This window comes from Atractosteus spatula, chromosome 11 (assembly GCF_055471065.1).
Source record: "Atractosteus spatula isolate fAtrSpa1 chromosome 11, fAtrSpa1.hap1, whole genome shotgun sequence".
NCBI lineage: Eukaryota > Metazoa > Chordata > Actinopteri > Semionotiformes > Lepisosteidae > Atractosteus > Atractosteus spatula.
In genome coordinates this window covers 42500937-42522195 of record NC_142716.1, presented here as the reverse complement: position 1 = coordinate 42522195, position 21259 = coordinate 42500937, and the positions used below count along the sequence as shown (strand labels likewise).

Sequence of the window (21259 nt, the reverse complement as noted above, 5' to 3'; positions counted from 1 at the left end):
GTTGGCCAATCCAAAAAACCACGGTCACAAATACTGTGGAGTAATAAAACAGGGATCACATTCACAATGATAATACACTGCCAGAGTGTTTGTGAAATCTGTAAGTGAATATTTCTTTACAGAAGTAAACAACCTGTTCAAGGTATCTGTACAAGCTCTCATCTACAACAAAAATGTGGCTGTTTTGACCCATTTGCTCAAACCACTAGTCTCACCCAGACAGCAAAGGCAGCGTCCCATAGAGGAGCTGTTGCACTATTTTAACAATGTGGTGCTGAGGTCCAAGTGCAAAAATGAATGGTTACATGAAAAATGGACTTCTCAATCCGGGGTGTGGAAGAACTGGAGAAGGCTCTACAGCCAAGACGTTGTGTCTCTTTTCCTTTCAGCTTGGAATAAACCTTACCCTGTTCGTTTACAGCCTCCGCATACTGACTCAGCCATCTACTCAAAATGATTACATTATGCAAACTTTCTTTATCAAAAGCAGAACAGAAAGTGTTCAACACGCCTGGCCAGACGTCTGCATCTTCCAAGATATTGTCCCCAAGAAAGCTCAAACAAGATCAACAAACATTCATCACGAGAGATCGTGCATTCCTTTCATTTGACAATGGCTTCCACCTTGGGCTTGCTTTCCTGGCTTTGTGAAAATTGGAATTACAATCACTGGACATTGTCAACTTTAACCTGATCTTAAGGACATAAAAGGATCCTTCAGCAATTAGGGTGGCATTGACAGTGTGGGTGATTGCCTCCTCATCTCCTTTATACCTGTTTTCTGAATGCTTCTTCCAATTCTGTGTCATTGGGGAACTGGAGCATATTTCAGCAAGCAATGGGTGGCAGGTAGTGTACCAACATGTCTTCAGACTGTGGGCAAAGACCAGAACACCCAGAATTGAGGGCCACAATGCTGCGAGGCAGCAATTCTAACCACCATGATGTGATAATAATGTGATGCAAACACACAAATTCTGTATCTAAATAATATTCTGATTGTCCAGTATCAGAGAGCAGCTTATTCTTGGTACTAGTAGTGACAAACCAGAACCTGTCCTTTAAGATTAGGGCACAGGACAGGAAACTAGAAACTGCAGTTAGTGCAAATGTTATTAAGGACATTATTTTACTGCAAGTGTTTGTGGAACAACTTCCATCTGCTCCAGTTCCTACTGACCCTCCAGGGAAATCTTTTCCATGGGCAATAGTGTACTGTAAACAGTAGTATTTTCAGATCTTGGGAAAAAAGCAGCAATGGCCAGTATTGAAACAATTAGGTTTTTTTCCCCAATATGAGGACATTGATCAATGAGACAAAATACTCCAGACAGCAGATACTGTATCTCCAAAACCATACCAGCTCAGATACAGATTCTTTCTGCACTGTTTCCAAGGTTACAACTGTAAAAGCATTTCAGCAGTTATATGAATCTACATGGAGTTATGCTTATGGAAAGCAAATTACTAAAAACATTTTTTAAAAGAATTAATCTGGTATCTAAATTATTATTCTGCTCATATCTGTACTCGTACATTCAATACAACTCAAGACTATCCCTTGAACTTTCACTGCTACAGTCCGCCCTAAAAACACTCGCTCTTGGAATCCTGTTATTCTTCTGGAATGCCAACCTGGAAGCCAGTATTTCCCCCATCTCTAAGAACTGTGTCACCACATTGTCAAGTCCATCATATAGTCCCTGTTGTCAAGTCCATACTCCTTTCATATACTTGCCAGCGTGTACAAATCGACACCTGCAGGCTTGCTTATCAAAGACAGATCACATCTACCCTGTTGCATCACACGTGTTACACTTGTCCTTTTCAGGTAACAACTCTCTTCAGACAGAATTCCAAGACTACTAACAAATGCATACATTTAATATAAATTCAGGTGGGTAGCTCCGTCAGCATGCGTAGGCTGCAAAGGAACAAGTAATAGGTTTATTCCATGACGAAAAGAGAAGAGAGAAAACACAACGTTTCGGCCGTGGAGCCTTCTCAGATGAAACATTGTGTTTTCTTTCTTCTCTTTTCAGCATTGAATAAACCTATTACTTGTTCCTTTACATTTAATATAATTCAGGTAATCTTATTCGGCAGCAGAAATTGTGTTTAAGGAAGTAAAATATAGCTCTGACCTCATCTTTCTAGTGCAAAAAATGACTGTGTGATTTTCAGGTTGTTTAATTAGCCCCTTTATTTCCTGATTTTTAAATATTTTGTATTATGCTCATTAGATTTCATTGTCGAGGTCTAAAAGGCATTAGAAACACTCCAGGAATTCCTCGCTGTCCTCCACTGTCTTGCAGGCATCTTTCTCTCCTGCTGTGTCCTATCATCAGGTGCTTTGCCCTGCTGGGCAGGCCAGCCACAACCCTGTCATGAAAATCAAGGCCAGCATACAAGGCTGGAGAGAAGAACCAGGATTGCAAAGCCCTCGCCAAAGAACTGGACTAGGTATCATCTCCTCCATTGAATTTCATCTCAAAAGCCTTTTTGCTGTAAATTATTTCAAAGAACGCTTGAGTCAATACCTAGATTAATGAAGTAACAGATGAAATCATGCAAACCCTACATACTGTAATTTAAGCAATATATGATAAATTCCACAAAACATACAGGTGCATTCCAATACACTATACCTGAACACAAGCAGATTCTGCAAACTCAATGCCCTGACACAGTACTGTCCCTTTTTAACAGATGTTTCTTCTCAAAGATACCATACCTCAATTTTACCCTCCCTGCCCTGGTCTTGCCGATGTTTAATGTGTCTAGCTCTGGAATGAAAGAAGAAAGGCTTAAGTACAAGAGTAACTGGTGTTACGCACCGGTCTCACAAGAGATTTCTATAAACAATATTTAGAGAGCTGGTTTTAGTAATACTCGTGTGCATACAGTTAGTCTCTTTGCCTACCTTAAATGTACTGAACAAGAGACGTATTTTTCGAGAGCACTGCCTTCGGACGTTTCGCGGAGCTTCCCAGAAACTGAGAAATAACACGGATAAAATTAAACTACAAAGGAAAATCGAACTCGCTTATTTTCACACAATAATGTTTGACACAAACTATGCTGTTATACAAAACGCTTGTTAATCATTAACAATGTTTATAGAGAACATTCTTTTAATGGATATTTGCCGAGTTAAGAAACATTTCTCTAAAATAATAATACAAACCAGCAGACCTAGGTAAGGTTAGGTTCTATAACACTTTTATTTATAATCTTTTTTTTTTTACTGAAAGCTGTCGATTTCTGTTTTCGTGCCTCGTTTTCAATTGCATACGTATTTCCTTTATTCTCCAGCTTCCAAAAAATGCAAAATGATATCGGCAAGAGCGGATCTAAGAACTCTTCGGACAACAAAACTACATTTGTCTTTATTAGAATGAAAACCCATTTTGTGGAACAATTCGCCTCCAGCTTATTCAGTGGCAAACGTAACTTTCAAGACTTTTTTATTTTCATTAACACAACAACTGCATAAAATTACATCACATAAATACAAGGCGGAGGAAAAAATCACTTTTTTCGCACAGTAAAAGTACTGGTAGTCGAACAAAAGTACTCTGGTCATACATAACACTAATGAATAAATCTTTCAGCCTCTGTGTTAAAAGGTGTGATACAACGCTCTTACCTTTCTTTGTACGGCACCCTTCCTATGACGTCACAGCCCCAGCTCCTTGAGAATCGCATTGCTCAACAGAGGCGAATCAGAATGTGCTGTTCTCCTTATCACAGCTGATCCACAAAACATCCTTCATTTTCTCCATTTCTCACAAAGCTGCAAGAGCGATCCGACTCGCATACCACCATTATCCTGCTTGGGAAGAAACTTAGACAAAACCTGACACTTTTTTTTGTTGTTTGTTGATCAATACAGTGTATACTGTTTTCGTATGTTTTTGATTCGTACATTTTATTTTTCACTTTAGATAAAGGAACAACCGTATGAGCGCCTCCGAATTCTAACATTTCTTTTCAGCTGACACTTTTTCTTATCACTCTTAAAGGGTTGGAAATTCTTGCATTCAATAGAAAATCATTCCCTAATAAGAAATCACTCCTCATCTCGATACTATGCAATACTGTTTTGGTGTTCATTATTTTTCTCCCGTTCTATTTTCCCCTCAAACCATTGACTTTCGAACTCCGTCACTTTCATTACATAAATAACGTACATTTTTAAAATAAAGCTAATTTGAAGTAGAAAACATCCGCCATATGAAAACTTTGTCTAGTTACAGGCTTGCTGATTCTTTTATTTTCATCTTCACGGTCACACACATACAGTACACAAAAGGGGCACCGTGCGCCTTTGGTTTTTTTTTTCAGTCAAACACCGTTTCACACACTGTTACGGACGACAGACTTTTGCTTTTAGTCAGGTTGTCGCCCAGATCTGCGTAGCCTCTCCACGCACACATCTCCGCCCCGCAGTTTTCGGAGGAAGTTCGGCTGTAAGACACCAGCTTTGGAACTGAGCTGCTCGTTGACGTCGTCGACGTCTGAGCCAGGGGCAGGCTGAATACCGAGGAAAACTTCTCTCGGTAGCTTTTCCGAAACTTCTGCGCCGATCGGTACAGGTTGCCCACAAAGCAGTAACACAAAGGGTTTAGAGCCGAGTTCGTCAGACCCAACCACTGCGCGAAGGGTCTCCCTTGTAGGATCCATTCATGCTCAACATGGTCCAGGTAGTCTTCGCCCCCCAGTCCGTTCGGCATGTTGAAGTCGATCCAGATGTCCACTACGTACAGAGGCAGCCAGGACAGTGTGAAGAGCAGTACCAGAGCCACCACCATCTTAGCTATTTTCTTGCGCACTTTCAGCCGGGACACCGACTGAGCCACGTTACACTTGTTGCACTCTTTGAATTTGTCGTCCGTGCTCCAGAGCTTGCGCCCAGTGAGAAAGCAAATGATCAGGTTGAAAAGGACAGGGAAGCCGTACAAGGCGCAGAAAAGCAGAAAGTTATAAGCCTGCCTCAGCTTGACGTGCGGCCAGCTCTCCATGCACACGGTGATAGCCTGCTTGCCGTCCAGCAGGACCAAGTCCTTGCTCTTGTTCATGAAGATCAACGGCATGCACAGCCCCGAGGACAGAGCCCACACAACGCAAATCATCCAAAAGATCTTCCTGCAGGTGAAGAACGACCTGGCGTTCAGGGGGTTGTGGACGCTGTAGTAGCGATTCAGGCTGATCACGGCCAGGCTTAGAACGCTGGCCGCCACTGATACGGCTTGAACAAAGGGGACAGTCCGGCACAAAAAGTCACCAAACACCCAGGCGTTATATACCTGGTGTCCCAAGTTCACCGGCATGCAGATACACACCACCATCATGTCGCACACGGCCAGGTTGATCAGAAGACTTCTAGTGGCCGAAACGCCGGAGAGCCTGCTCCTTCTCTTCCGTGTGAGCACCCTCAGAGCCATGATATTGCCAACGAGCCCGATGACGAACGACAGGGTGTACATCACCACCAGCACTATGGTACCTGGTTCGTGCCCCGTGAAAAGCACATTATCCGCGAAAGGAAGCGCTTCGCGAGCACTCAGGTTCTTGATGGTGTGCCCCAGAAAGGAAAAGTTCTTCGGAAACAAGTGTCCGAATTTTAAGTAAAACTCTGTGAAATTCATAACGTTTGTCTTATTCCTCTAGGAAAGCCGACGTCGGATCCCGAAAGCATCGATAACTGTTCATTGGACTTTTTTACTCGAACGATATCAGTTTTTTTTTAATTTGACGAACACGAGCTATATAAAGAAAAACCTCTTCGGTAGGTAATACATCAGTATTTTTTTCGATCGACATAGCGAAAACCTATTAGAAAGTAAATCCAGGATGGTATAATTCACAATCGGTCGTCTTTCAAAATGGTTCAAAATCACGAATTGCTATTAACTGTTGTAAAACCTCCAGCATTCTGTCACAATGGAAGAACTCCAGTGGTGTTGCCATTAAGTCCAAGCAAGCTCTCTTTGTAGTGTGGAACCGCTAAACCATCTCAGACGTAATCAGGGCTGGACAGGTGTTGTTCTGTTCCCCTCTGGACTGCTTTAAAGCAAGACGACTCGGACCGCTCATTTTAAACCTAAAAATACAATTCCTTACCGACAGATGGCAACCGAGAGCCGGAATGAGGTGGTTGGTAAAGAAGTACAAGTTCATAGACAACCCAATAAAATGCACATTTAGTCGCTATCTTCTTATATATTTCAGTGTTTTTTATTGTAAAGTTGAAACGTTGTAAAATTGCACATTTTGTCCTGAGCCGATTCACTGAGTGTAATTTGCCCATATCGTTTTCTAATTACATCTAAATTGTTATAAAAAACCTAAGCTCATCCGAAGTCATTTACACTGTTATGCGCTCAAATACGTCTTTGAAAAATTTTGTTTTCCGCTGTGAAATATATATTGCATTAGTTTTAAAGATGTTTCCTAAATACATCTGTTCGCAAGAGCAGAATTGCTGTACATAAAATTGCCTTTTCTTAATCATTTTCGTTCTTTGCTCTCCACGATAGAGCCTATCGTCACAGAGGGAAAGAAAAAAATGGTACTGTATAAGGTGCTCATTTGTTTTAGCGTTTAGAATAAAATTTTGCGTTCTCAACTATTCTAACCGTAAGTTTCTCACCACATAGTTTTACAGTAAAATTCCTTCGCAAATATGGACACTAACGCGTAGGAAGTGGTAAACATTTACTTGATTGATGTCCATGTGAGTTGCGAAAGCACAAGAGCACATGTTAAATGTGAATGTTCAACAGACGGAACGGTGATGTCGAATAGAGAGGCTCGGGGTTCTCTTTCAGACTTGATGTCCGCCGATCTTACTGAACCAAGGTGAAATGCAAGGTAATAAAGACAAAGGAGTTAGACAAAATGTCAAACAAGCGATGGTAAACACGCTTTTTTAATCAAAATAGACATAAACCTAAGTCCTATTTATGCTACGATACAAAACAAAAAAAACTGGTACAGAAAATGAGTTAACGAAGAAGCATTTTACACACTTTTTTTCATAGTTGAAATCTCATAAATTTCTTTTCGTTTGAGCTCGCTGAAGTGCTATGGGTTGTTTTCACCAGTGCTTGCGAGCCGTGTACTTCAGCACCACAGCCCTGGACAGCTCCCTTGTACGCCCCTACAGTTTGCTTTACAGCGTAACACCTCTAGCAGCTAAGAAAGCAAAGACAAAGATTGACGGTCTTTCGACAGCCAGTCGTATCGACACACCAAAGTTTTTTACTCGAGTTCACTTACTTGACTGCCCTTTACGTCCTGTACAGCGGTCTGTCATCAGCCCCAATGCTATGTTAATTAGGTTTTAGGTATACAAGCGAAAGAACGGAAAACGTGGTGTAGACAGAAATTACTCAATCGAATCGTAAGTAGTTGAATAACGTTACTAATTACATAAGATACAAGGTTGTTACTAACGGCATTAGTTATTGTACTCATTAGAGCCCCAAATCAAACCAGTATCTGAGATACTGCCGCTTCCGTTGTGAAAACCTAAATTCGTCATTGACTTTCTTGCAAAGTGACACAAACGGACTCCGCTTCACATGGTTAACTCCTGTTTCGCTCGCTGTGATTCGTGTCCTATCCAGGGACAAAATTGCTCAGGGAGAACGAGTATACAGTACATCAGTAAATATGATCGACATAACAAGCCGGAACTGTCAACTAAAAATACACCTAGAGAGTTTCAAGCATCAAGACAATTAATCAACACTAACGATAGTTAGAATTATAATCACAGAGTAGCCTCCCATTCTTCCTCTGAGTTTAGAGCTTTTCAAATCAACCAGCTGAGACATTTACTTCAACAATCAGTGAAGCTCCATAGGCTTTATCTGGTCTCTGCGGGGAAGCGAAATGAACAAAATTAAACGTCAGTGTTAAGCAACTAGATGTTTAGAAAATGCAGGTCCTGACAAATAGCTTATAAACATGGATGCTGTTTGAGGTTTTTGCTGATAGCATGAAATAAAATATCTTGTATTCCAGGGCCTCCTACAGAGTCCATTTCTTCCGATTGAAAACTTCACTATCATTACTGAGCGCTTCACTTTCTGTTTTTATCGTAAAAGTAAACTGACTGTGCTGAATTGAACATTTTCAGTGCCACGACGTTGCAAAGCACGTCTCAATATCTTAGCTCATGTCTAGACTGCTGGTGTCATGATTACCTTATTTTTCAAAATATAGATGCGCTTGTAATTTTGAATATTAATCAGTGGAGTATATTATGTATTTTCTCTCTATTACCTACCCTCTGTCAATCAGCACTGTTTAATTTTAACAGGTTACATAGAGCAATGTCTAAGTGGGCACTGAAACACAAGTGAATTAGCTAATGTGCCCCCCAAAAAAGTTCAATCTGACCTTTCTCTTCAAATTCACTGTCAAATATATACATGGAAATCACCCCCAAAAAAATCCATCTGAAATCCTTAAAAACTTTTTTATTTTGTATCCAAAACCATGAGAAATATTCCGCAAGGCAAAAAAGAAAATTAAAAAATGCCACAACCATATCATGCCCTTGGTAGTTTTGCATCACAGTGATGTCAACTGAATACATGACAACAGACTAGGCAGAAGTCCACACTCTCCTTTGACTCAGTGCATACTTAAGATACACGGTCTTCATTCTTCTTTAATGATGAACTAAAAGTGCCATGTTTTTAAGTGGGATGTTGCAAGGGAACAGCTAACAATGCAGTAATAATTAGGACAAAATTCAGCAAATGGCTTTCCTGCCAATTTTTGTCCCAGACATCGTAATGCCACACTGCTGTACCACCTCTACACAATTACAGTGAGCTCTACCTAGAAAGTTATTATAACACCAACCAGGCAAGAAAACAGAGCACCCCTCCACAGCAGTACCAATACTACATGTATAATTACAATTTGAATTCATGGTAATCAGAACAAGCACAATGTATTTTATTGGAACCGAGTATCTTCTAATATTTCTTCTAATATGCATTTAGATGATTTGTGAATTACAAACCACTTATCCCACATGCCAGTTTGTGCAGGTTCAAGAGCTAGCTTATCACCATTGAAGCAAAGCTTATGGCAAACACAGGGTGAGGTAAGACACAGTTTAGACCTGAATAATTCTTTTCTCAGCACATCAATTACACTTCCTTTTGGACAGTGTACCCACACTTATAGTGGGGGTGTCGTGCCAGATTGTTCTGTAAAAAGACACCAAAAAATCCTAAACAATTTAGACTTTCTTCCTCCCAAAAGACATAAATGACAACAAAGGCATAATCAGGGAAGAGCTGCAGGGTTACTGCAATGCAGAATGTCAGTAAAGGCAGTTGTCTACAAAGATGTTAAAAACGATACAAAACACTTCACATTTCCAAACCCCTGCCATGTCAGATTGAGTATGAACTTTTAAACCTCGAGGGATTTTTTTTGATGTCTCCATTCTTATTTATGAGGAATAGCTCTGTGTGACACAGGATATTTACTACACTCGCCTAATGCCATCTGTGATTTTTGGAGTCATTTGAGCTTGTCATTCTTTGCTCCTGCTGCAATCATTACCTTAGCGAGCTGATTGCCCTGTCACAATATTTCCCTTTCATTTATCTTTCTAGCACCGCTGAAGGAATGAATAGATTGAATAGAAATGTATTGTTCAGTTGTTACTTCCAGAGTACATGTTCCTCGTCCACTGCAATGACCTTTGGAAATGATTGGTACTGAAGGTGACTGTGAAAATCCTGAATAAAAACAACCACATCGATGGACACGAAAGATGAAAACTTTTACAATCGCCTCCATCTGTTATGTTATGTAAGACTCCAAGGACAATGGAGCATTCCTTAGTCACCCCAAGGTCTGGCACTGAATTTATGTTGTATTAATTCAATATTTTAAAACACGGAATCAGTGCAAAATATTATTCTGCATCTCAGTGGACTGACCTGTCTAGACAGCAATAATCATCATAGACAGAAAACTATTTTTTTCCTAGAAATGAATTTAGTTTTCAACAGGATTTTGAATCCCAGATGCTCTCAGTTGAGGATCAACAGCGGATAAGCTTCTAAATCTGGGATGTTGGAATTCTGATGCCTCTCAAAGGCACTAATCTTTCTATAGGTATGTAAAGGAGTACTCATGTTCCTGGGTAATACAGAATAGGCTGTATTGATTCTGATAGGGGAAAACCCAGACACAATCTTCTAGATCCCAGCTTGCTTCTCATTAAGGGTTTGTCACAGTCAAGCTAAAATTCAAAACAGCTAAAATATCAACTTGCCTGCAACAGGGAAAAGTCAATATTGACTCTAAGACTGTGGTAAGGCTAAGTCACCCTAGGCATGTACTTAAAGAAGGGCTTCTAAAGAGCCTGCATTAATTCCTAATGTAACAGTTAAAGACATAACTATTCAGAACTTTTAAGCTAGGTGAGTGAAAGTGTAACTGTGTCACAGATTAAATGCTGTTTTAAGAATAACAAAACAGGCAATTCAATCTCACGGCATGTTTTTAATGGAGCCTCATGAAACGACAAAAGATAAAATCCACCTTCGTCAAGTGAAGACTTTACGAAGAACACATTAAATTGAATCCAAAACTAGCTAGAGTCCATAGACTAGAGTCCACGTCATACAGATGATGGATCTACATAAAGCATTATGATCATGCTTTTTACATTCAAACAAGACAGAAAATTAAATTCACAGCCTGTCTGGTTTAGCAAATATTGTTCAAACTTTTTAGCTTGTGTTGATAGCAAAGTCTTATGGAGGGGCACATCTGTTTTTTTCTTGTAATCATGTCTTTTAATTACCATCCCCTGGATTATATGGTAAAGTCCTGTGTGATTACAGTATTGCAGACAAGACAGTTAATGAGAGTGATAAGGATTCTCTCCATCAAAGAGACAGATGGAATGAATTAATTACAATAGTCCTCACATGTGGAATACATCACTATTACATTTTCTAGTTATCTGAGCAGGAACAAAAGGATAACCAGTTTATCCTCAATTAAAAATGTGTGACGAAATATTCTTACAAAAATAACTATCTAGTTAATGGTGATGCAGAAAAACAGTAGCAAAGTATGGTACCAACAAACGAGCAAGCCATGTCCACAGATGAATTTATCTACTGTATAGACAGCATCATTATCATTAGGTTTCTTGACTGTTTGTAGCATATGTGTATGGGAAATCAATATCATTCTAGAACTCAACTGTGTGTCCTAACAGATTAAAAAATATTACTAGAAAAAGTCAGGGTTATCCTGAGATCATGAAAATGAAAATAACAGTCCCTATGTCATTCCCACAGGATAATAAAATTAAACCGTGGATGACTCTCCTACTTCTGCAGTTATCTCTGCTGATGAGGTGGGTGTGGATAAAAGGAAATACTGCTCAAAGCTAAGAAATCAGGCTTTCTGTAGTCAATATCTAGCAAATAGATTCTGCCGGTGAACACAGAATATTCACAAGTCGTTGCTTCTTTTTGCTCAGAACGCGGGCATATTTGAACTGGACACTTCAAACTCTGGGGAAAAGTCCTTCAGGATGGATAGACAGAAAGGCTTTAAGACTTCAATAGTGTGGCTGATGTTCCATATACCAGTCTGAGGTTCTTCTGGATCTTAATCATCCTGCAGTTACAAATACATTTCTGGAAAGTCAGAGGTATTAATAGGCTTTGTAAAAAACAGTGATCTCAGTCCCCACATCCCAAAAATGGCTAAACTTTACATGGTGAATTATTTCCTTTGGGACTATTTAGGATTAGTACTTGAAATATTTCAATTATTTTCAGGTCCAACAATTATCTGTATGAAAATGCATTTGCACTGCTATTTTAAGGACATTTTCCAGCAAAGTCATTTGGAGGACGAATGATTAGGTTTTTTGTCTTCAGCAATTTTTGGTTTATAATTCAGATGTCTCAAAATTAGTGTCAATTTTCTGTGTGTAACCTTGCCTCTGTTACAGCAATACACCTATACTTGACAATACACAGTAGATACAGTACCTTAAAATACAAAGCATCTTAATGCAATAAAGTGATACAGTTTGCTTTGTCACACCACATACCATTAAAATTCACTCACCATTTTGACCTTAATGAAATTACAGAAAGTGGACAACCAATGCAAAAGAAACCTTAAAATAATAATGCATATTTTCTGCAATAAAACATTTCTATTGTTATTAAAACTACTAAATCGCTCATTCCTGTTACTATTAAGTTAGGAGTCTTACTTTCTGGATGTGGGGGTGATTTAAAGTCAAAGAGAAAAGACACTATTTAATTCCGATTGATGTAAAAAGGCATAATGGGCCCCCTTCATAAAAAATATCAGATCAGAAGTCTAGGAAGTAGGAAATGGCTTTAAAAGCTGTTTGGTGGGAAATAAATATTTAAAAAGGGCAATTCCTCAAAACGCATCTGTTCATTGTAAAGGCAAAAAAAAATTAAAAGTAAAAAAACACTCTTTTCCCATTTCCGGGCAAGACAACACCCCGAATAAATAGGACGCGCACCAATACACTGTGTAGTCCAGACTGCAGCCCTTTCCCTCCTCCTTTCCATTCTGAGTGGTTTGGTTTACAGTTAGCAGCAGCAACACTGTACGTCTGTCCAGACTATCTCAGGCCACCGGGTCGCCCTCACTCCTGTCTCGCTCTGTGGCTGTGTCTTCACGCCTCTCCCCGTTCACCTGCCCCTCCGCAAGCCCGGAGTTCCACTTCAGCGACTTCTCGTACTTGGTCTTGAACAGCAACCCATGACCTGCCAAGGAACGAACAGAGGTCGAGAGGTGTTCAGATTCTGCACGGTCAGTTGGCAGCCTGCATCGACACAGCAATAAGGTGATGGAAAAAGGAAAACCATAAATAATTGCAATTAAACACCTTATACTTAACTGTGGTTTGTGTGGGTCCTAATGCCCCAGTATAGCGACGGAGATACTATACTGTACAAAGGTGCCGTCTTCAGATGAGATGTAAAATGGAGGTCCCGACTCTCTGGGGTCATTAAAAATCCATAGGGCATTTCTCGAAAGGAGTAGGGGTGTTATCCCAGGGTCCTAGACAAATTTCCTATCAGCCTTTACCAATCATGGCCATAATAATCCCCATCTATGAACTGGCTTCATCACACTGTTCTTCTCCCCACTGAGAGCTGGTGTGTGGTGAGCGTACTTGGCTGTCACTGCATCATCCAGGTGGGGGCTACACACTGGTGGTGGTAGAGGGGTTCCCTATTATACCTGTAAAGTGTTCTGAGTGGAGTGTCCAGAAAAGCGCTATGTAAGAGTAAGGAATTATTAATAATTGTATACCATACAGCTAGTCATAGGGGTCTTACAGCTTCCCTGCTATGTTTCTATGTCTAGTGATTCATGGCACTAAAACTAACAGGGGCCCAGCACTCTGGGAAATCGTGATTAGTAGTTACAGATCTCCTAGACATAGTGGAAAAATAACATCCATTTAATTTCCACTTCATACCAATTGCCATTTCATTCTCACCTGCATGGCAGCAATGAGTCACATGGCCTTTCATTCACTGTGGCAGGTCAGAGCAAAACTCATTACAAGGCCACACACCGTGAGACGCAGATAAAGAAACTGGTGTTCTCAAATAGCATCAACTAGGAAACATAGGTGGTTGAATGGCTCGCTGCTAGCTGACAATGGCAAGCTTTCTAATCACCAGAACCTTACCTCCAACTGCATAATCTTTAGGCATTCTGTTACTGGATGCTACTTTACATTCCACACACAAGCGCAGAGCAGGAACTATTAGAATACTCATTCAATCTGACTTAAATCATTTGCCACACCAATCTTGTTGTGCCCTGCCACACAAAGGTCACTGGTTTGAGCCTGTAACCAGTATTGCCCAAATCATGACGCACTAATAGGTCAGTATGTTGGAGAAGTCAGCAAACTCACATTCCCAAGTGCAGTAATTAAGACTGTTAGTCGAGTATTAACTTCCAATCCAATGTTGAAAATAAAAAAAACAGACTGAATTTGCCACAACACTCATTTAAGGGGATACTTATCAATGTTCTAACTCAGTGCTTTGTGGCATTTGATATCTTCTCCAAGGAGCAGTTACAAAGTTTTAAGTACAACTAAGAAACACTTTGTGAATGTGTGAGTAGCTAATTAAGCTCTATTGGGATATGTAACAAGCCTTGTGATACAAACTCTGGAGATAATTTTCAGAGCCTCATCATTTTCTGAATGTTAGTACTAATTATGCTAGTGATGAACATAAAAGAACAGATTGCTCTTTGTTCTAAGAAAAGATCACCCTTTATTCTAAGGATACAGCAAAGCTAACAGCTTTTGGAAGTATCTTTTAAGATTTGATTTCAATAGAAAACTGGTTCCCACTCCCTCCAGTGCGAAATGCTTTAAGAAACGTCTCTGTGTGAACAATGTGATAGATGCCGTGCAATTACCACTCACTCACACAGTATCAACACAGTATTGAAAACTTTGTCTGGAAAAGGATTCAGAAAAATTCTTTCCATTTTCTTAAAACATTTTTTAGGATTTTGTTTTCACGGTCATTGGCCACTGAATAAATATTTTTAACAAAACCGTAAATTGTCATGCCTCTTTAAAATGAAATAAACATCAGCAATGTAAATGAAACAGCCGACAAGGCCACAGCTCTTATTCAACATACTGTTTTCAAAGACAGAAAATAGGATGGAGCATCAAGACAACCTCATCTTCATGCTCATCAGATGGAAAAAAAAGTCAGGAAAATAAAAAGTAATTACAATAAAAAAAAATAATAATCAGTAAAACAAAATCCTGTTTAGCAGGGTCTGTAAACAGCTGCTGCTGCCACACTGACTGAGCTGTGCCATAAAGCAGGGATTCCCCATCATGGTCCTGCAGGACCACACAACTGCATTTTTTTTCCATTCAAGTTCTCAGTTACAAAGCTGAGCCCTTAATCCATTAACAGGTTTAATTTCAACCTTTTGACATTTCAGCTCATTAGTGTTGGAGGCTGCCTTTGAACTATTGTGTTTCATCAGTAAATTAAAATCCCAAGGTTTTAAATTGAGAACAAACATTCAAATATTCCAAATCAATCAACTTTCTAGCGCAATTAAGGCTTCAATTAGGCAATTAAGCTCAGCTGTAATGAAAACTAGCAGAGTGTGCAGTCCAGCAGGACCCTGGCCATAGAGCACTGTGTAGTTCTGGGATAAGCCCCCAAAGAGGTCACCTGGACAGTCAGCCATTTCTTTATAGGACTTCTTCTTACAGCATCCCCGACACAGGCTGAAGACACACTTATTACCCTACAGAAAAAGAGAAAAACAAATCAAATCCACATCACACCCCATCTCACATGGACTGAACAGAATACCACATGAAAGAACTATCAGCATTAGAATTCCCATGGATCAACCTGACTATATTTAAAGTGATTCACATTCTATGGTAGTTGTCATTAAGAATCTCAGTCCCTTGAAAACCCCATCACTTAACTTCCTATGTTGTTTGTCCTAATTCTGAAATTTAAAAAGGATAAATTAGAGAAAATTACATCAAAACAAATAATTAAACCTGTCAAGCAAGAGCTCTAGTTCTGTAATGAAACTAGAGCAGATTAGTAATTATTGAGCCATATGAAACCTAGTTTATAATGCACACAGGTGATTCCTACTCTAAAAGTCATGTTATTTTCTGAAGAAAATGCATGTAAAATAACTTTCAATTCATAAACCAAATAATACCAGTTCAAATGCAGATGATGTAAAGCAGCAATGAGAATTACCTAATAAGAAAAATTTATGTTCCTCAACCTTAACACAATACCTTTAAAAGTATGGTTTTAAAAATAAGAAAAAAAACTACTCTGCTTCTTCATGATAAAGAATATATTCATCCTACATTCAACTTTTATTGCTACAGTTAATATTTCATTGAACTCCACCAGGCTCTGATTAATGTCCCTCATCTGTTTTTGAGGTTTACTGACAGTGTACAGACAGTGTTGGCCTTAATACCCAATTCGTACTAAGCAGCAGCAAGACGATGCATTTAACGCATAAAAATGTATGGAACGTTTAACCAGGTACAAAGGCAACTTATTGCTACATAATTTAAAACTATAACTAAAACTACAGTTTAGCCACCTTTATTAAATCTGTCTTTAACAGCAACTGAGCACAAAAAGAAAAAGATCTTTGTGAAATTAATCACTACATGTAAATCTGTACTAATAGCACAGGCTCACTGGGTCATGAAGAGGGTTTTGTGCTTGTTCACTGAAACACTGTTGCAATATTATTTCACTGAAATTGAAGCTGTGGTGATGCCACACTGAAATCAGATCAACGTGTTCTCATGAAGAGGTGTCTTATGTATTCTGACACATATAATTCAACATAACCCACTACGCCTGGTATCTACTGCTTTCTACAGCACAGCAAACAGTGTGTGGCTTACATGCTCAATACACCTAGCCCTGCCCCTGTCCAAAATTTCATGACAATCGAGTTGATTTAGCACCATACTTGAATTTCATACATGATCATTTACTATATACAGTATGGAAAAATAATCATTAGGCACAACACATTTTAAAGAAAAAATTTAGAGCAAGTGCCAATTATGATTCATCCATTTTTTTAAATTTAGATGTTTCAATTGATAGGTATTTCATTGGCTGAATGGCCCCCTCTAGTTTGCTAACCTTGGTAATGTTCTGATTTAATGGTTAAAAATCCTATTCAATGTGGGCAAAATGTGGCCAAGGATGCAATTCAAGAATGTGTTAACTTCATGACTGATCAGGTCAAAGCACTAAATGTAACATTTCTGCATTACTTCATGTAATTTGATGGCAGTCATTTTAACTGAAAAGTACATGAAAAAATTCAAAATGAGTGAAAAAGAACAATTAAACATGTCAGAACCCTAAATTATTTGTCTGTTAATAAAAGCACACGAGGAGGTTTTAATAAAATTCACCCTCACTGAAATTTTTGTTTCTGCTCTTTTTTGACATTCTTCATGGTAACTGTTTAGAATTTAAAAACAGGAGTTTAATGCATTTCTGAAATAGAATCATCCTCAAGTCCAGGCACATTCGGACTATTTTTGGTGCTTTTAAGAAAAATCAAATACTTAAGATGAATGGACTGACAGCAGATAAAAATGGAACAGAAAATAGCATTCTTCTAAAGTGAGTGCACTTTAACAACGCAGTCACACTGTTGTGAGAGGGCACTCCAGAAGGACCCAGCATTTACTTTACATATTAAATTTTAACTCAATGCCTGCATTTGAAGCAATGGGACAATTTACAAATCCCCACTGTTAAACCAGGAAGATTTGCTGGTTTCAGGATCACACTGCATTAAACACATTGGTGTTGGCTGTGTGTGGGGGACATTATCAGATCCACTCTGCAAATATGAAAGTGCTCTTCTAAAATGTACACAAATTTGTAAAAGCAGGATGAAAAGTATTTGGCTCTACCCTCTCTTAAGTGTTGTATATCTCAAATTTGCATGCAAATTTAAACTAAGGTTTGGTGATTCCAGCAAAATTAGCTACTGACAAAAGCTTGTTTCATATGTCAGAACCACGAGATGGTACAGCTGTTGCTGTATTCATACAAATATGAATTTATTAAGATAAGGAGAGCATACATAGTACAAAAGTAATCACACCATAATCACACCCTTTTCTGTTACCAGAGACAAATATGACACTGGTCAAGTTCTGCCTTCCTTTGTGACAAGCATAAAAGAGATGATAATATTAAATATCTAATTCATGACACTAAGATTTGATGAAAACCAGTAGAATTAAGAAAGACAAACCTCATTAAAAAGAACAGATTATTAAGTGGATGGTGCCTCCAACTTAAACTTAAAGCACTATTTGCTATGGTTCTACTATCACAACTACAAAACATTTTAGAATGCAAAAAACTACCAAGCTTCCTGATCCCCATTTTAACACAAAAAGTCAATATAGTATATAAAACAGTCATTACAAAATTCCCAATATCAGATAAAAAGAATTACTCCATAAGAGAAATAAGCCAATAGCCACAGTTTAATGGGGAAGTGGTCAATCAACTGTGCAGATGAATGGAAATGGAATCTAGGTTCTGCTAAAGGCAATAATCCATGAAGCTCAGCAATAGTAAAGCAGACAAGCCCCATTAGTTTTGAAAACCAGCTTCAGTCTTTACAGAATCTCATTAAGAGATGAAAGCTAGCTTGTCCCTTCTCTTGAAACAGCTTGCATAATAACAGTTATCGATGTCTGTTCTTCCTTGATTGTCATGGACGTTCTAATCACTGCATAGACTCCAAAGTGCTGTTAGGATTGAAAATGAGAGCAATGAACACTGTATCAAAATCATTTTCACAATTACATGTCGCTATACATTTATATAATGTACTGTGTAATTCTGGTTTAATTATAGTCACATGTACCAGTAACTGTACCAGTAATTTCTGAGCGTTCACTCCTGTGGAAACTTAAAGCAAATGTTTTATTCAGGCAAGTTAGAGAATTCATGAGGAAGATTGACCTGACACCCTTTATTCAGGTTTATGTGGTGTCTCAACCTATTGCCGAGAGAAAAAAAAAACTTCAGAAGATGGAAACAAGGGTCTAAACTACAACTTATGAAAAATGATAAATCTGAGTTCATGCTTTTTGAGACAATTGAGACCTAACCTAAACAAAATAAAAAAATCAAAAACAGTTTGATAACAGCAAAGAACAGCAACGTTAGCCTTCTATGTTTATCAGTCATGAAGAGCACCTCTGTCTCCTGAATGTTTTGAATTGAGGTCCAAAAATCAGTCTAACTATGTCTCCCGTGAGCAAATGTTTACAGAAAATTTAGTTGAAATCAAAAAGGATGGGGTCAAAAATGATTTTTTGTGAATGAATGTTTTGATTTCATATGGAAGGATCCCTCAAATGAATCAAAGTGTGTGCCTGTATTTGGCTAAAATTCTGTATGTTCTGATACTAGGAGTTAAAAAGCTCATGGTGCTCATAAAGGTAGTTAGCTTAGTAAAGGAACTGGGCAAAGAAAACAATTAATTGACCAAAGAAATTTGCTGTAGGCACAAAAGGAACTACGGATAATGCATTCCCATGGCCCATTACAGTGTGTACCACAGGGTGTACCATATCAGCACAATATGACCACCACTGGTGTCTATGATGTCCATGGAACAGTGCGAAACACAGCTGCATGGACGGTCGTTGTTCATGGGTCCAACTTGGTCCCAACTGCATGTGCACCAAATTTCATTGCTCCACATTGCAGTTTCTATGATACAGTTTTTTTTACAAAGGCCAGTGAACTTTTAATGTGTCCTATACTGTAATATGATGCCTGCCTTTTTGCTCTGGATTAATTTACTGATTGGTTCACTCAATGTTGTAAATACGCAGAGATGGTACTGCCCTTGCCTATTCTTAGATTGTCAGAAGACATACAACCTAAAATACAGATGGTGATCAAAGACCAGACTCTCAGAAAAAGGGTACAGAATTAAATTGTGATTTACTATTGGGTTTTAATATCTAGTGTCATGTTTGCTGGAACTGCCCAATGGAAAATAAGTATGAAGATCACAAGGTATCCAACCATGTAAGAATCAAGGGAAAAGACAGGGGACAGAAGTGACTTTCCATGTTAATGAAACTGGGGTTTTTCCTTAAAGCTTCAAAGATTCAGTCTGCATTGTGCTTGATTTAAAAAAAAACATTTTATCAGAATGTTTTACATGAATTTTAAGATGGGTTCATAACTCAAGCCATAAGTTTATAAATGCCAAAAGGATGAGTATATGCAAGTTAACATCAGACCTTTACTGAGTCTGGAACTTTCACCAGATTTCCTTCATACCATTGTGCTACAATTCTTTAGCCAACCCATTCATATTTTGACACTGTCTCTAAAGCCTATCTCGATATTATATAAAGACTGGCTCATTCCGAGCATATGTAAAGCAGTAGTTACTCTTAACATGGAAAAATACACAAAGATGTGTTGAAGGTTAAAGGGTCATAGTCATCTTCATTTAACTATTTAAACCTGTTTTATTTTGTTTTTATGTTGTAACATATTTTTATGTTGTAATATACTGTGATTTCTGGCCTTTATTCAGAATTTGGCTCTGCTGCAGGCAGCTCTGACTTTAGTGGAGTTTGTGTCCTTGCCTGTGAGCAAAAAAGACCCCTAACTATATAGCCGTGCTTCACCATTTGACAGCAGTATCGATAAACAGTTCTTTCCACCAGCAGTGGAATCTAGTAATGCAGTAAAAATGTATTCTTGGCTCAGGTGGGATACTGATGATGAAACAGATGTCTAACACGTTAGGTTCTGTTTAAATGAAAAGTATTTTTTCTTAAAAAGTAGCTAGTAATTCTATTGCTACTACTGCACTATGATAGCATTAACATGAAATAAAAATTACACCAATAATTCTGCCCTAGACCCTAGAGGTTCTTTAGCTACTCAGAGTGTCTTGGCCTTATTGTTCAGTCTTCTCATTTACTCTCAAGAGAACAGCAGAAACCTGTGGCAAATGCTTTGTCAGTAGCAGAATTACACATACAGACACCTAAGAATGTTTTTCCTTTTCTTAAGGTGCAGCAGTGTGAATGCACAGGAATGTGATGAGCAAGAGTTGCGCTTGAACTGCTCTGTATCCTGATCACAACGACATGGTGTACAGTCAGAGTCTGCGTGTCACTAACTGATTACTCAGAGGGTTTTGATTAGTCAGGAACACTTAAGACTCCTAATGTTTTTTTTACAAGTCTTTGTCTTAAAACTCTTGAATACCACTAATGAAGGGTAATTAGTACATGTGTGGCAGGAACAATGCAAAGCAAGCCTTCCAGTGACAGTGTCAAAAGAAAGGAAAAAGAAAGCAAGCCAAGAGATATAAATTAATTACCTTCAGGTTTACAATAATTATTCATGCCACATGAAACAGCAGTGCTCCATTTTTCTTACCGATCACAGAGTAGCTCAAGAGGATTCCTGACTCTCCAAACCTCTATGTCAGTGACAAGATTAATGCTGGTTCTATGACGTTCTTTATGCAATGTGATTCATGTTCTCAAACACAGCACATCACACTGTTTAACGTTCTGAGACCGCACTAAATGGCTCTTCACTCCAACTCCCTT

At 38.7% G+C, this 21259-nt stretch overlaps 2 protein-coding genes across 2 annotated transcripts in view; both read right to left on the bottom strand.

Annotated features, from left to right (window-relative positions):
- Positions 1–3452: 3452 nt before the first annotated feature.
- LOC148824083 (galanin receptor 2a) lies at positions 3453–6067 on the bottom strand. The gene has a single exon (XM_088927817.1). The coding sequence runs from the start codon at positions 5649–5651 to the stop codon at positions 4344–4346; it is 1308 nt and encodes a 435-aa protein (XP_088783943.1). The 5' UTR covers positions 5652–6067; the 3' UTR covers positions 3453–4343.
- A 4461-nt stretch (positions 6068–10528) lies between these two features.
- Positions 10529–21259, bottom strand: part of dus1l (dihydrouridine synthase 1 like) — a 33281-nt gene continuing 22550 nt past the window's right edge. Inside the window, exons 13-14 of the mRNA XM_088926700.1 lie at positions 15294–15369; positions 10529–12821 (exon numbers count right to left, since the gene is read on the bottom strand). Of these exons, the coding sequence (XP_088782826.1) occupies positions 12682–12821; positions 15294–15369 (216 nt within the window). The 3' untranslated portion in view covers positions 10529–12681. The remainder of the gene's footprint in view (positions 12822–15293; positions 15370–21259) is intronic.